Source organism: Ooceraea biroi, chromosome 4, assembly GCF_003672135.1.
Source record: "Ooceraea biroi isolate clonal line C1 chromosome 4, Obir_v5.4, whole genome shotgun sequence".
Taxonomy (NCBI): Eukaryota; Metazoa; Arthropoda; class Insecta; order Hymenoptera; family Formicidae; genus Ooceraea; species Ooceraea biroi.
Window position 1 is genome coordinate 8,638,863 of NC_039509.1, and position 16,925 is coordinate 8,655,787.

The window sequence follows — 16,925 nt, forward strand, 5'->3', positions numbered from 1 at the left end:
GCATTGCAATTTAATGCATTATAATTGTTTCTTACTTCACAAATTAGCAACTTAATGTTACAAAGCGTATGAAGTCCCTTAACCGCTTTAAAGTGTTTGAAACATTACAAAGCGTACGAAATGTTGTAAACGCTATGTGGTTCATATAAAATAACTAAATGCCTAAGTTTACAATTTAACGCACTATTATAATGTTCTTTATTCTACGATTAATAATCATTCATATATTTTAACTGATTAACTAAATGTTATATGAATATTAATGATGGTATATTTAAATAATTACTCTTATTAAATGAATAATGAACCATAATGCCACAGCGAGCTAATAACTAATAATGTAATAATCAAATGCTTTTATTAAATGATCTATGTTTTTCGCAATTGGTTTTTCGTTATTCATAGTTAATTATTAATTAATTAATTGATTTTAACTTAATTTGTTTATATCCATATAACTTCTAAACTACTGATAATTTATTAAAATCTTCTACACCAAACGTATTAAAAAATAATGTATATTTGTTTAACGAATAGTGACTTTTCAATTTTTCCAATATCACGTAAAGTAATAATGTTAAAACGACAATTTTTCCACAGGTACCATCAGACTGGCGAAAAATGGTGCTCAACGAGAGTTGTTGGTCATTTCTAAATTAATGAGTTTTTCATAAATTTGATGGTACCGTTGAGTTCCTCTTATTACCCACAATATCACTATATAATTATAAAAAATTATTTCCCAACGGTTAAGATTTTCATTGCTTAGTTAACAAATAAAAATTTCTACAATTTTAAAATTCCAAATTCCTACGGTCCTTCGATATGGTCCATGGACCATTATTATATACTTTTTATTCATCTAACCTTATTCCTTCAATTATTATAAACAATAACCTGTGGTTTTTTCATAGCAAATGCACTCAAATGTTCTATGCATTTTTGTTATACTCGCAGATGACTATATAATCGTATAATTAAATATATCATAAATGTGATTGTTATATTATAAAATTTGTTTGTTTATAACAAAATTTTATTATATTCAAAAAATTTAATTTGCTCCTATATTTAATTGATCTCCTTAATGTAGCAGTGTACATAAAATATATTGTTATAAGGACGCCCTAAATTATTTATATGTACATAGTATGTCTAATAGCTAACGTTATGAAATATCCAAAAATTACTACAATTACAGTATTAAAACGTATTATAATGGCTTTTTAGTGGATTTTCATTTTTATGCATGTTTTTATGGTTTTTTCATTCTTTTATATATATATATATATTTATATATATATATATATATATCTACTCCCTTTCATAAAAGGCTACTACGTAACTTAGGTAATAACTATGATTCTAAATTTAATATATTGTATTGGTTTTACTCGTTTATGTGTTTTTTGGATTTTTCCTTTTTCTTTCTTAACTATTGATTAGCAACATTAATAATGATTAATAAAATAAAATAGTAATATGTTCGATATAATAGTTGTTACCTATCGAAGGTCGGTAATTGGTTAAGTAGTGAATATGCGTTTGCCGGTAAACTGTCTTATATGGTTATACATTGTCGGTAACAACTTATGATGTACTTTGGTTGACGATAAGTGTTAATGGTAAGTTATAATATTAACAATATGTTGGTATTTTATACCGTAATTCTAACGATTAATTCATAAATGTGTTGAATAAGCAAAAATAAAATTTTTAATGTTATTGGACATCGCAGGATGTCACAACTAACTATTTGTGCATATATTTTTACTAGTATTCTTTAACGTATTGCAGTTAACCTATGTATATGTAATTAAAATGGTGTAGTAGGTTATGTATGCAAAAGTCACATTGCAAGAATACAATACCGGTCGTCTTCACTTCTACGGAACATTTAGAAATGCTTATCATTATCAAATGTACACAACTCTAAAGATTGATAATGAAATTAAGTATTTCTAAATGCTCCGTAGAAATGGAAATGACTCGGCGTCGCATTCTTGCATTGCGACTTTTGCATCTATTACCATTTTACATATGCATAGATTAACTGCAATAAGTTAAAGAATACTGGTAAAATTATATATGTACAAATATTTAGTTTTCTTTATAATATAATACTTATTTTGAATACTTTTAATATTAATGTTACTGTTAGAAAAGATTACCTTGGATAAAGAGAACGCTTCCGTAACACGCAACAACATGCTGTGTATATTTTATATGTATATGTTTAGAGTGCAAAATATAATGATTAAATATTTATATTTTTCCCTTTCCTCTGGAAAAACTGCATCATTATAATAACTATAGCGTGATTGTTATTTTATATGTTACTGTATTAACTTATATATTTTATACATACTAATTCCAGGAAAGGTCTTTGAATTAATTTCGAGCGAAAGCAAATGAAATAGTTTGTTCTCGCTTAGAATTAATTCAAAGACCTTTTCTGGGATTAGTATGTATAAAATATATATTTTCATTCTACAGTTACTCTTCAGTTACAAAAAATATAACAATTACATAATTTACATCACGATTATATATATGTTATATAATTATTCGCTAACTTTGTTAAGAGTATATAATATGTTACATACGTATTATATTTACGTTATATAATTGTAACATGTGTGAGTAGGAAATTACTACCAATGTGTATATAACCTAGTACATCTATGTAATATTGCGTGTTACATTCCGTTTTATTACGGTAATGTAATAGTTATATACCCGTGTTTGCTGGGAAACGATATACACTAAAATAAACTTTTTTCCAATTGATGCCTAACCGGTTTGAGATAGAGATTTACTGAATACTACTTTCGATAACTTTAGAAATTGCTGATCACAATGTTCTTATCCCGTGAATCCCTATCTGCCACCGTTCCATCAGAAAATGCGAAAAACTTGTCGATCCTCCTAGTAAACGATATACTTTAAAATAACCTTTCTTCCAATTTACGCCTAAACGGCTTCAGATAGAAATATCTGGAATAGTATTCTATCGATAGTTCTAGAAATTGTTGATAGAAATTATCTTATCCCGCGAATCGCTATCTGCCACCGTTCCATCCGAAAATGAGAAAACGTGTCGGTTCTCATATTAAACGAAATACATTAAAATAAAATATCTTCCAATTTATGCCTAAACGGCTTCAGATAGAGATATCCGTATTACTACGCCGTCGATAGCTCTAGAGATTGGTGATAAAAATTATCTTATCGCGCGGATCGCTATCTGCCTCCATCCGAAAATGCGAAAAACTTGTCGGTCCTCATAGTAAACGATATACATTAAAATAAAAATTCTTCCAATTTACGCCTAAACGGCTTCAGATAGAGATATCCGGAATACTACCCTTTCGATAGCTCCAGAAATTGATGATAGAAATGATCTTATCCCGCGAATCGCTATCTGCCATCGTTCCCTCAGAAAATGCGAGAAACTTGTCGATCCTCATAATCAAGAGACACGGTAGTGTCTCACGCCAAGTATATGCGCAGCGAGACCGACCGTGTACTGTTACGCCAAGCGACGCTTTCGCAGATACTCAGATTATTAGATCTCAATAACCGCTGAACGGATCAAGTTCAGAGTAGGCTCAATGGATAGCTTGGGGTCGAATTATGTAATAAAAGTGTTTTTATTTTTCTTCTACGTGCCCTACGAGCGGAGATATGGCGATGCAAAGTCTGAAATTGGCAAATTTCACTTAAGAAACGTCGTCGTTATCATTATCATCGTCGTTTGTACAGTTCGTTCTTTTGAACTAGATGGCAGCAACTAATATCGGTTTTCTCGCGTGCGCCAGAGATGTAAGATGCGATAAGAGAGCATGTACGACGCGGGCTGCGGTCCAGTTGATGCTTCAGATGCTTCAAAGAAAAGGGATAGAACATGTTCTGAAACACTTGAAGCTGCAACACCACGTCGACAACGACGATGACATCGTTGCACCACGTTGACGACAACGACGACGACGTTGCACCACGTCGACAACGACGACGACGACGACGAAGACGAAGACGAAGACGAAGACGAAGACGAAGACAAAGACGAAGACGAAGACACGAAGACGAAGATGAAGACGAAGACGAAGACGAAGACGAGGACGAAGACGACGACGACGACGACGTTGCACCACGTCGATGACGATAGAGAATGAGAGAGCGAGAGAGCGAGTGCTATGCGCGCGCTATTTTATTTTTCAATATTAATAATGTTTTGTAATAATAATATTCATCTATTATTTATTATATAATAAATACCACAAATCCTATTCTAAAAAAGGCGTTAAAGGTGTTATATTTATTTCATCGTGTTTCATCAATATACAAAGTTGACAGAATTGACAGCTGCCGTTTTCACGTTCCTAAGAAATAATAAATGTAATTGTCAATATAACCGCACTGACAGCCACTATGATATTCTGACATTCGCAACACGAAGTTCAAGCCACACGAAGTTCGAGCCAAGCGAGATAACGAATCAACGTCGCGGAAAAGAGGCCTCAATATTCGATAAAAAAGAACTTCATGAAGTTAACACGCCTTTTTTAGAATAGGAAACATGTAAGTTAATACTTTTAAAAACCTTGACTGACAGAACTAGGGCTTTTATCTCCTCATATATTATAAAAAAGAATAACACACTTTACACTACAAAATGTGTGAAATCACAATAAAATTACCTTTTCAAAAAAAGGTACAAAAAAGCGCCAAGTATACGGGTCTGAAGTTCTTTCAAAAAAGGACTCTACAAAACTAATGATATGAACAAATTGCGCCAACTACAATGGGTATTTATGCAAACCAGAAAATCTATTACTTTATTATTATCCTTTGGCTGATATTCATTGTTGATTCTGATTTAAGACCATCTTAAGTACAATTATAAGATATTTGAAACCAATCACACAGTCGTATTACCATCTTAAGAAATTACTTCAGATCGTCTGGAAATAAGAATGGACTATGAATACTAGCCTTTGATATTAAAAAATAAAGGACATAATAATATTAAGCAGATATTTTTATACGAATAAATATTTTAATACATAGAGATATTTATTAATACAAATAAGTGCTTTTTTCAAAATACTTGGCGCTGCTAAACCGAATCAAAAATTGTCTTAGTATTGAAATAATCTAAAGATTACAATAATTTCCTTAAACTCTAAATTACATAACACCTCGCTGAAATACATACATATACAAATGTAGTTAAACTTATTCTGTGCTTAATTCTAATGTCACACACATACATACGAATTCACAAGACAGAAAGAAAGAGAACGAGACAATTAACATAATGATTCGGTTTAGCAGCGCCAAGTATTTTGAAAAAAACACTTATTTGTATTAATAAATATTTCTATGTATTAAAATATTTATTCGTATAAAAATATCTGCTTAATATTATTATGTCCTTTAGTTTTTAATATCAAAGGCTAGTATTCATAGTCCATTCTTATTTCCAGACGATCTGAAGTAATTTCTTAAGATGGTAATACGACTGTGTGATTGGTTTCAAATATCTTATAATTGTACTTAAGATGGTCTTAAATCAGAATCAACAATGAATATCGGCCAAAGAGTAATAATAAAAAGTAATAGAGTTTCTGGTTTGCATAAATACCCATTTTATTTGGCGCAATTTGTTGATATCATTAGTTTTGTAGAGTCCTTTTTTGAAAGAACTTCAGGCGCGTATGCTTGGCGCTTTTTTGTACCTTTTTTTAAAAAGGTAATTTTGTTGTGATAAACGATATACATTACAATAAAATTCATGCAATTTGCGCATAAGCGACGTGAGATAGAGATTTCTGGAATACTACTCGGTGTTTAAATCAGTGTTTCGTAATCATTATTCCTTTCCAACAAAATGTATCTAGCTTTGTACTGAGTTGGAATACAAATTGTACAACAAATTCCGAAATTTTACAAATTTGGTTTAGGTGACAGTTTATTTCTGTTGAACAGATATTGCATTCCAGAAAGCGATGAGAAATAAAACAATATATATTTCAGAATGAGCAAAGAAAGAGTCTAAATAATTTCTAAAATATCGGTCCTCGGTATATACGATTACTGTATACAGAGGAAAATGCTGAATAACTTCGGAAAATTAATATATTCATAAAAATTCCGTTAATATACTCATCTACACGTTGATGTATACCTATGTACTCAAAAAAATATATGGGTTAGTGTCGGTCCTCACAATATACGATTCACACATATATACAGGGTGTCCCGGGTTTTAACCGACAAACTGCGGGAGCATATTCTACTAGTGGAAATAAGAAAAAATTCTCATATCGAGTTTGCTTAGAAATGCTTTATTACAAAGTTATAAACCAATATTGAAAAGAAATATGAGATAAGTAACAACGGATTTTTTCACAAAAATAAAAATTATGTACGCAATGATTTAGTGACGCATTTCAAAATGTTGTCCTTGCACATCGATACAAGCTAGACATCGACGTAGTACAGAATTTGTTACAGTACGACATTCCTAAAAATTTTGTTGCATCTCAGTAACTGAATTAGTAATTCGTTGCTTTAAATCTATCTGGTACTCTCCTGTTAGGAAATCTACGTTGATACTCTCGTACGGCAGCTCGTGCATTTCCGTCACAGAATCCGTACACGAAATGAATATTAGTGTATTCCTCATTTGAAAACACTTTTGGCATTCTGATAGTAATTGCTAGTTGACACGACGATTGAAATCTAACAGCTACTGTTGTGAAAGTAACAATCATACTGAATCGTTTCAACATAGTGAACATGAATACATGTGAATACACATAACATAAACATCTTCGACCTTCCAAATTCTATACTATGTTCCGTTGTTACTTATCTCATATTTCTTTTCAATATTGGTTTATAACTTTGTAATAAAGCATTTCTAAGCAAACTCGATATAAGAATTTTTCTTATTTCCACTAGTAGAATATGCTCCCGCAGTTTGTCGGTTAAAACCCGGGACACCCTATATATATATATATATACAGGGTGTCCGAAATAAAGTGACTCAGACGAAAAGTACAGGTAGATAGGAGTAAACCAAGAAGAAAAGTCAAATACTATTTTTCGAAATTCGCAATAGTTATTAAGTTATTAACATATACGTCTGAGCCAATAAACGCGCTGAAAGCGTTAGGCCGGACTCGGGAGATAGAGCGAGAGGCGGAGTCAAGAAGAGAGGGGCGAGGGGGGAACCGCGAGCGACTCGCGAGTCGCGAAGCGCGGCGCGTGACATATGATACCGCGCCGAGAATCTATTATGTATTTGTGCTTTCCGTACATTGCCGACGAGGAAACAATAATTTTCCAGCGCGGTGTTTTTAATAGCAAGGAAATGATACGCTATCATTTCCACACCACCTAGCGGTAGAAAAATTGTACGATATGTTGGATAATATCACTGTTTATCACCTCGAACACCTGGAATACCTCAAACCGAGTTTCCCGCGAGCCATCAGGCAGCAAACAATGTTCGTGTTTTGTCTACAGTTGCTGAAAGTCAATTGAAAGTCATGTTCTGCTTACACGATATTTTCGCACGATATTTTCTTGTACAGTCGCGTATAAGTCTCGTGTTCAAGATATTCAAAGTGTTCGAGGTGTTAGACAGCGACGATGCGATATACTACGGAAGAGTATACGAATATGATAGTGGCTTATGGGCTAGCAGGCGAAAATGCGCGTCTCGTGGCTCGGATTTATGCCGAACGATTTCCTGGGCGTGCATATTATCCAACATCGCGTACAATTTTTCGCACTGAACAACAATTGCGTGAAACAGGGTATCTCGTGTATAATACGAGAGGAATTACAGTGCGTCGTCGTATTCGAGACGAAGAAAGAATGCTCAACGCGTTTCATGAAAACCCTGGAACCAGCGTACGTCGTACGGCACTCGAATTTGATCTTTCGTGGTACGAGGTGCATTCCATCTTACGGCAAAATGAGTTGCACCCGTACCATTACCAACGAGTGCAATAGATTTTACCGAGGGATGTAGAACAACGAATATACTTTTGCGAAGGTTTGTCATTATCAATTTTTTATATTCACGATAATTTGAAAATGTACTAACCGTCGAAAAACCATACGCAGGATTTCTCGCACAATATCGACGGAATGTCTCTTTTCCCGACATTATTTTATGCACGGACGAATCAACGTTCACACCATACGGCGTGTTTAATTGCCGCAATTTTTTGTATTGGGCAGATGAAAATCCTCATGTCGTCCGTCAAGGCGCATTTCAATATCGTTGGTCCATTAACGTTTAGGCGGGAATAATCGGCAATCAAATCGTAAGTTTAAGTTGAAAGAAAGCAATTTCTCCTGCTGTTTAAGTAAAATATGTTCGTTTATACTTATTATTTTCAGATTGGTCCATACTTTCTGCCACCGCGTTTAACCGGCGATATTTATAGAAATTTTATAGTGAACGAATTGCCGATACTTCTCGCGGATGGGCCTCTTCACATACGAAGACAATTAATATTTCAGCATGATGGGGCTCCGGCTCATTTTAGTCGTCAAGTACGCGAGGTGTTAGACGCGCATTTTCCCGATAGGTGGATAGGTCGTAGTGGCCCTATTATCTGGCCGGCACGGTCGCCAGACTTGAACGTGTTAGATTTTTTTGTATGGGGACATATAAAAAATGTAATCGAGCACCAGCGTAATGGTACAGAAAACGAGGTACGTGAAGCTATTGTTGCGGCCTTCAATACCATTACGCCGGACATGGCGCACCGTGCCACATGCGATATTGTACGAAGAGCCGACCTCTGCGTACGAGAAAGGGGACGACATTTCGAACAATTCAATTAAATTACTCGAATTAAATAATGAGAGTGGATTAGGCTTACCGGGGAAACCACTATAAAAAACCGCACCGAGCTATCTACCGCTAGGTGGTGTGGAAATGATAGCGTATCATTTCCTTGCTATTAAAAACACCGCGCTGGAAAATTATTGTTTCCTCGTCGGCAATGTACGGAAAGCACAAATACATAATAGATTCTCGGCGCGGTATCATATGTCACGCGCCGCGCTTCGCGACTCGCGAGTCGCTCGCGGTTCCCCCCTCGCCCCTCTCTTCTTGACTCCGCCTCTCGCTCTATCTCCCGAGTCCGGCCTAACGCTTTCAGCGCGTTTATTGGCTCAGACGTATATGTTAATAACTTAATAACTATTGCGAATTTCGAAAAATAGTATTTGACTTTTCTTCTCGGTTTACTCCTATCTACCTGTACTTTTCGTCTGAGTCACTTTATTTCGGACACCCTGTATATGCAGGGTGTCCGGCATGAAACGGACCAACGCTCGTGAGCTGGTAGAGCACAGTGAACTGAAAAGAAAAGTCCTGTAGCACTTTGAAATTTTCGCAATATTAACGGAGTTATCAATTAATGAATATAAGCGAATGAGGGCGGTGCGTGCAGCGAGATAGGTCGGTAGGAGGGCCGCGCGCTCTTCGATACACCGCGAGCTGGGCGGGCGGCGGGGGTGAGGGAGAATAGGTATCTTAGATACTGATAATAACAAGGGCGCGCGGTCCTCCTACTGACGGCTATCTTGGAGACTGATAGAAACAGCGTGTGACGCTGGGGCCCCGCGCTGAGCGATAATTGATTCATATCCTTTTTTTCCAAAATAGTTTATTTTGTGGCAATTTTATTTTAAGGTAAAAGAAATTGTTTTTAAGGCAAAGGAAAGGAAAGCTATCGTTTCCTCACCACCTTGCGGTAGATATTCCGTTTGGTGTGAACGTCGCCTCGTCCGTCCATAAAATTCGGTCGGGAAATAACAAATTCCGCCTACATTGTGCGAGGAACCCTGTTTGCGTTTTGTTTAATTATTATTAATTAATATACTTTGAAAACTATCGCAACTATCGAATGAAAATAATTACAATACCTTCACAAAAATAGATGCGTTGTTCTGCATCCCTCGAAAGGAGCTGTTGAACTCGCTGAAAATGACACGGGTGCAACGCGTTCTGACGTAAAGTACGGTGCACCACGTATCGCGAGTAACCGAGCGCATGAGCTGCACGGCGCACACTGCTTCCTGGATTTTCTTCGAACATCCGCAGGATCCTTTCTTCGTCATCGGCACGTATATGTTGTCGTTACACATATCATTTCTTCACGGCTGAAGAGATCCTGTTTCTCTCGCACGTTGTACACATCGCATAATTGCATGTTTTGATGGATGTCGACCTCGCTCGGAAAATCGCTCCGCTGTTATTTATTTCTGTGTTTCTTCTCTTGTTTACAAAAGAGTTTCGTGTCGCGATAAATCGTGTTCGTGTCCTCGTTAATAGTTCGTTAATCGCTTACGATGGCGTTTACGGCTCAAGAGTATACTGACATGATTATTTGTTACGGGATGGCCGAAGAGAATTCTCGTGAAGCGGCACGCATTTATGCAGAGCGATTTCCCGAGCGAGGTCGACATCCATCAAAACATGCAATTATGCGATGTGTACAACGTGCGAGAGAAACAGGATCTCTTCAGCCGTGAAGAAATGATATGTGTAACGACAACATATACGTGCCGATGACGAAGAAAGGATCCTGCGGATGTTCGAAGAAAATCCAGGAAGCAGTGTGCGCCGTGCAGCTCATGCGCTCGGTTACTCGCGATACGTGGTGCACCGTACTTTACGTCAGAACGCGTTGCACCCGTGTCATTTTCAGCGAGTTCAACAGCTCCTTTCGAGGGATGCAGAACAACGCATCTATTTTTGTGAAGGTATTGTAATTATTTTCATTCGATAGTTGCGATAGTTTTCAAAGTATATTAATTAATAATAATTAAACAAAACGCAAACAGGGTTCCTCGCACAATGTAGGCGGAATTTGTTATTTCCCGACCGAATTTTATGGACGGACGAGGCGACGTTCACACCAAACGGAATATCTACCGCAAGGTGGTGAGGAAACGATAGCTTTCCTTTCCTTTGCCTTAAAAACAATTTCTTTTACCTTAAAATAAAATTGCCACAAAATAAACTATTTTGGAAAAAAAGGATATGAATCAATTATCGCTCAGCGCGGGGCCCCAGCGTCACACGCTGTTTCTATCAGTCTCCAAGATAGCCGTCAGTAGGAGGACCGCGCGCCCTTGTTATTATCAGTATCTAAGATACCTATTCTCCCTCACCCCCGCCGCCCGCCCAGCTCGCGGTGTATCGAAGAGCGCGCGGCCCTCCTACCGACCTATCTCGCTGCACGCACCGCCCTCATTCGCTTATATTCATTAATTGATAACTCCGTTAATATTGCGAAAATTTCAAAGTGCTACAGGACTTTTCTTTTCAGTTCACTGTGCTCTACCAGCTCACGAGCGTTGGTCCGCTTCATGCCGGACAATATATATATATGTTTTTGGTATATTCCGAGGACATTTTTTGACACGCATGGTACATTTTGAGGACATTTTACACTTTCGAGGACCGTCCTTATTTTTTTTTTCTATATGGTATATTCTAAGGACTGTCCTCAAAATTATAGATTTTTTAAATGGTAACATTCGAGAACATAAAATCTACCAAAGTGAAGTCCTCATAATAGACCAAATATATGTAAATACTGCTTTATACATGGTACAATTTGGAGACATCAAAGAAAATCAAAGTTTTTAACCCTAAAAGAATAGTAGGCACCGCATCATTATTCTCGTTTGTCTATAGCAATATCACTATGTAAAAATATTTGGTAATTATAATGAATTTTCCATAATATTGGCAGGTTTCTATGTATGGACATTTTCGGGGCCATTGAAATTAATTTTAAAGCTTAAATGATTAATTACTTATTTTGTAATTTCAGTAATGACCATCCCTAAGATTTCAAGACATTAAATGTATGATCAGTACAACTTTAATCTACTTAGATATTGAGACTGAAGCTCGCATTTCCCGTTGAAAGTCCTCGAAATAGCCCATACATATAAACCTGCCAATATTATGGAAAATTCATTATAGTTAGCAAATATATCTATATATGGTGATTTTGCTACAGACAAACAAGAATAATGATTCGCAGTGTTCGTAAGCCAACATCCATACCACGTTGAAAGTACCGGTTCTCGTCCGATTCGCAGTGTTCGTATTCTTTTCGCGTTAAAATCTTATTAAAACAAAGATATTGGAACTGGAACGTTTTGGAACTGACTCTATATTACTCAATTCTTTATATGTTTCAATATGTTTGAGCATATTATTATTATTTGTTGCTAAGAACTAACGCTATTGAAACATATACAAAATTAGACATTCCATAGTCAGTTCCAAACGGCTACAATTGCAATACTTTTGTTTTAACAAGTTTGTAACCCGAAAAGAATACGAAGGCACCGAATCTTTATTCTCGTTTGTCCGTAGCAATATCGCCATATAGATATATTTGTTAACTATATTGTATTTTCCATAATATTGGCAGGTTTCTATGTATGGGCAATTTCGGGGACTTTCAACGGAAATTGCGAGCTTCATTCTTAATATCTAAGTAGATTAAAGTTGTATTAATCAAACAATTAATGTCCTGAAATCTTAGTGATTGTCAATACTTAAAGTCAAAAATAAGGAATTAATTATTTAAGCTTCAAATTTAATTTCAAAGTCTCCGAAAATGCCCATACATAGAAATCTGTATATATTATGGAACATACAAGATGGTTACAAATATATCTATTTGTATTGCTAAGGACAAACGGTGGGTAAATATGTAAAGAACTGAATTGCGAATTCGAAAAACAAAAGTATTGCAACTGCAACGTTTTGGACCTGACGATAATCAGGTCCAAGAAAATCCAGTTTCAATACCTTTGTTGTGTTTTAATAAGTTTGTAATGCGAAAAGGATATGAAGACTGCGAATCATTAATTATTCTCGTTTGTCGGTAGCAATATCACTATACATATATATGTACTACGTATATTTTATTTTCTATAATATTAGCAGGTTTCTATGTATGGGCATTTTCGGGGCCTTTGAACTTAATTTTGACGCGTAAATGATTAAGTACATTTTGAAATTTAAGTGTTGGCATTCACTAAGGTTTCAAGACAGTAATTATTTGATTAGTGCAAATGTGATCTAGTCTGATGAGGCGGTATCTCTTACTACAATTTGAATGTCCTCGAAAAGACCCATACACAGAAACATCTTAATATTTTGGAAAATACGATATAGTTATCAAATATAACTACATGATGACATTGTTAAAGACAAACCGTGTTGAATTATATAAAAAATTGAATTTTATATATCCAAATCCTCATAATTGTCCATATGTAAATCATCTATATGTTCTCATATTAACCCTTTGACTGTCAATATATCAATGTCCTCGAAATAGACCATAGATACTAAATCGTTGATTGTTTTTAAAAAAACGATATAGTTTACTGCTAAACCTAACTATATCTATTAAATAATCATTAATGCTTTTAACTATATGCATGTATATAGGTCTTTTAAAATGTCCTTGAAATGTACCAAAAACATACATATATATATACACATATAAATTAAGTGTTTTCATGCATTCTGCGAAATAACATTTTCTCGTCATTATATCAAAGAAAAATAAATAAATATATAGACTACTAATAAACATTATATATCATTAACAACTTTTCTATTATATAATATCAGATGATTGTATAAGTTCGTGCCCGATTTTCAGATAGATGAAGTTAACTTACTGCGTGGCGGAGCTCCGGTGTTTTTGTTTGGTTATATTGCATGCACTGAATAGGTGACAGTGTTTTGTGTCACTTTAACGTCAGGCATCGTTCAGATAAGTCAATTTGTGCGTAAGAGAAATTTTTAAAAATAGAGAACGAAAAGGTGCATTTGCGGCATGTAATGCTATACGAATTTCGGAAAGGCGTTAGTGTTGAGACTGCACAAAAAAACATTCAGAGCGTTTATTTGGACCGTGCTCCTGCTCTCCGGACAGTTAAAAAGTGGTTTGGCAGATTCCGAAATGGTGATTTCAACTTGGAAGATCAACTCCGCTCTGGACGGCCTTCTGGCATTGATGACGACATTGTGTGTGCCTTAGTAAAAGAAAACCCAAGGATTACAACTGAAGAGATTGCTGAGAGGCTAAAAATCGATAATTCGACCGCGTTTCGCCATTTAAAAAAACTTGGATACGTTTCCAAGCTCGATACGTGGGTGCCGCATCTCTTGACTGAAAGGAATAAGCTGAACCGCATGAATGTGGCCATTTCTCTCCTCGCACGTAACAAAAAAGAGCCTTTTTTGGATCGAATGATAACAGGCGATGAGAAGTGGATTCTGTACAACAACGTACAGCGAAAGAAGACCTGGAAAAAAGCAGGTGAAGGTGCAGAACCCGTCGCAAAAGCTGGCCTGTATCCAATGAAGGTGTTGCTGTGTGTTTGGTGGGATTGCAGGGGAATTATTCACTTCGAGCTACTCCGACGCGGCGAAACAATCACGGTGGACAAGTACTGTGAGCAACTCACTAGACTCGATGCGGCTATTCGAGAAAAACGTCCGGTTTTGGTCAATCGGAAAGGCATCATCTTCCACCACGACAATGCTAGACCGCACGTCGCCCAACAGACGCTGCGAAAACTGCAGGAGTTGCAATGGGAAATTCTCCAGCACCTACCATATTCTCCAGATATTGCGCCTTCACATTTTCATCTGTTCCGGTCTTTGCAGAATAGTTTGAATGGCGAAAATCTTAAGTCCGAGGAAACTGTCGAAAATCACCTCACGAATTTTTTTCAAGGAAAACCAAGCTCTTTCTTCAAAAATGGAATCAACAAGTTTGTAGATCGTTGGAAAACAATTGTAGAGAAGGATGGAGACTATATAATTGATTAATAAAACTGTATTCTTTCAAATTGAACCTATTAAAGTTTATCTTTAAATCGGGCACGAACTTATGCAATCATCTGATATAAAATAAATAATCGCAATTTATAAATAGCATTTTTTTCCTGTATAATTTTTCAAAAATTTTAAAAGTTTACTAAAAATATTTGTAGCACACGAAACTATTTGATTGCTAAACCCGTACTATATTTTTTTCATTACATATTGATAATTTTAAAGTGGTTATGATTCCATATGGTCCCAAATTGCCATGCATAAAAAATCTTCCTTTCTTAATGTAATCTATACTAATATATAAAGAGGTAAAGTTTGTTCCATTGTTCGGGGCAATCTCAGAAACTACTAAACCGATTCGAAAAAATCTTTCACTGGTGGATAGCTTAGATCTTCCTGAGTAACATAGGCTATGTGCACTCGTCTTGCAACTTCTAAAAATGTGTGCGTCGTAAAAAAATACGTTCTTTATGCTTTATATTTTCCAAATATACCGAGCGCGCGAGGAACAAGCGCCAGCTAGTATTTAATAAAGTACATACAAACTGCAGCGGATTTAGCAATCTTAAATATTTTCGCTACAAATACGCTACAAATATTTTTAAGAAACTTTTACAAGTTTGGAAAAATTATACAGGAAAAAAAATGCTATTTATAAATTGCGATTATTTATTTCATATTATATAATAGAAAATTTGTTAACGATATATTAATGTTTATTATTAGTGTATATATTTATTTATTTTTATTTTATATAGTAACAAGAAAATTTTATTTTGTAGGATGTATGTTAAAACACTATATATATACATATATATAAAATACTTTACATATATAATAAACGTTTATATATACATACATACATATATACACACGCGCGCGCGCGTATATGTATATGTATGTATGTATATATAAACGTTTATTATATATGTTATATAAAATAATAATGGTCCATATTCAGGACGTGCTTCTAAAGATGTTAGCGCGCCTTTTTGTCGTTCTATCTTTATCATTCAGTAGACATAAAACAAGGATAAAACGACAAAAAAGCGCGCTAACATCTTTAGAAGCACGTTCTGAATATGGATCAATGTATATATCCTTTCGTGACATATAAAATCTATTCCCGTGAGACGCAACCAATATATTGTCTCGTCTCTCCGATTGCTCATACGAGGCATATGAGCAGTAACGCATTTATTTGCAAGAAGCGTTCATGTGATTAACGCAAACGCCTCGAGTAATAATGTATTACTACATATATGATATAAAGTCAACGCCACGTATGTGATGCCTTTGAAAATGACGTGATGTGTCAACATCACACATTCTTCAAGTCGGAGAAAGCGTCAGTTTGTTACTTCGTAAAATAATTACAAAATGACGTTTCATGCCGACATTTTCACGTCATTCGAAATGGCATATGACTTTACTTTTTATAGCAGCCCAGGAATTTATACATTTGGCTTTGTTGTACATGCCAAATCATAAATTGATCGCATCTGGCTTTGTTGTACAGTTTTTATGTTGGGAAAAGCGTCAGTTCCTTACTTTGTAAAATAGTAAGAAAATGACGTCTCATGCGTTTCGTGTCATTGGAATATTTTTCCTCGCATCGATCTTTTTCCAACGCTACAGCTGTAGCAAAGGCGGCAGCATAAATACCATATCTCGTACTATGGTTGTGTTTGCACCTTTTCAAAAATTATATCACTCACGTTTATTAGTGGGAAACGTTTGCGAATATAATCTTTTTCCTTTGCTGCTAATTTGTTATATGTACAGCCGGGTATGCTGTCATACACATGCAGTTTGGAACCGTCAAAGAAAATGCACCGCCAATGATCGGTACAATATTCCCTCTAATTATTTGAATGTTCATGTCGCTATTACTAGCGTCAATGAGTTGAGGAGATTCCAGGTACTGCACACTTTGTGTCTCGAAAGGAGACGTCTCTCTGACGATGCGTAAAAATGCATCTAAAAAGATTCATCAATCACT

General features: G+C 35.5%; 1 protein-coding gene across 1 annotated transcript; it reads left to right on the plus strand.

Moving 5' to 3' along the window:
* Positions 1–13,921: 13,921 nt before the first annotated feature.
* On the plus strand, positions 13,922–14,917 carry LOC113561841 (histone-lysine N-methyltransferase SETMAR-like). The gene has a single exon (XM_026969249.1). It carries the CDS (start codon positions 13,922–13,924, stop codon positions 14,915–14,917), a length of 996 nt encoding a protein of 331 aa, XP_026825050.1.
* Positions 14,918–16,925: the final 2,008 nt, after the last annotated feature.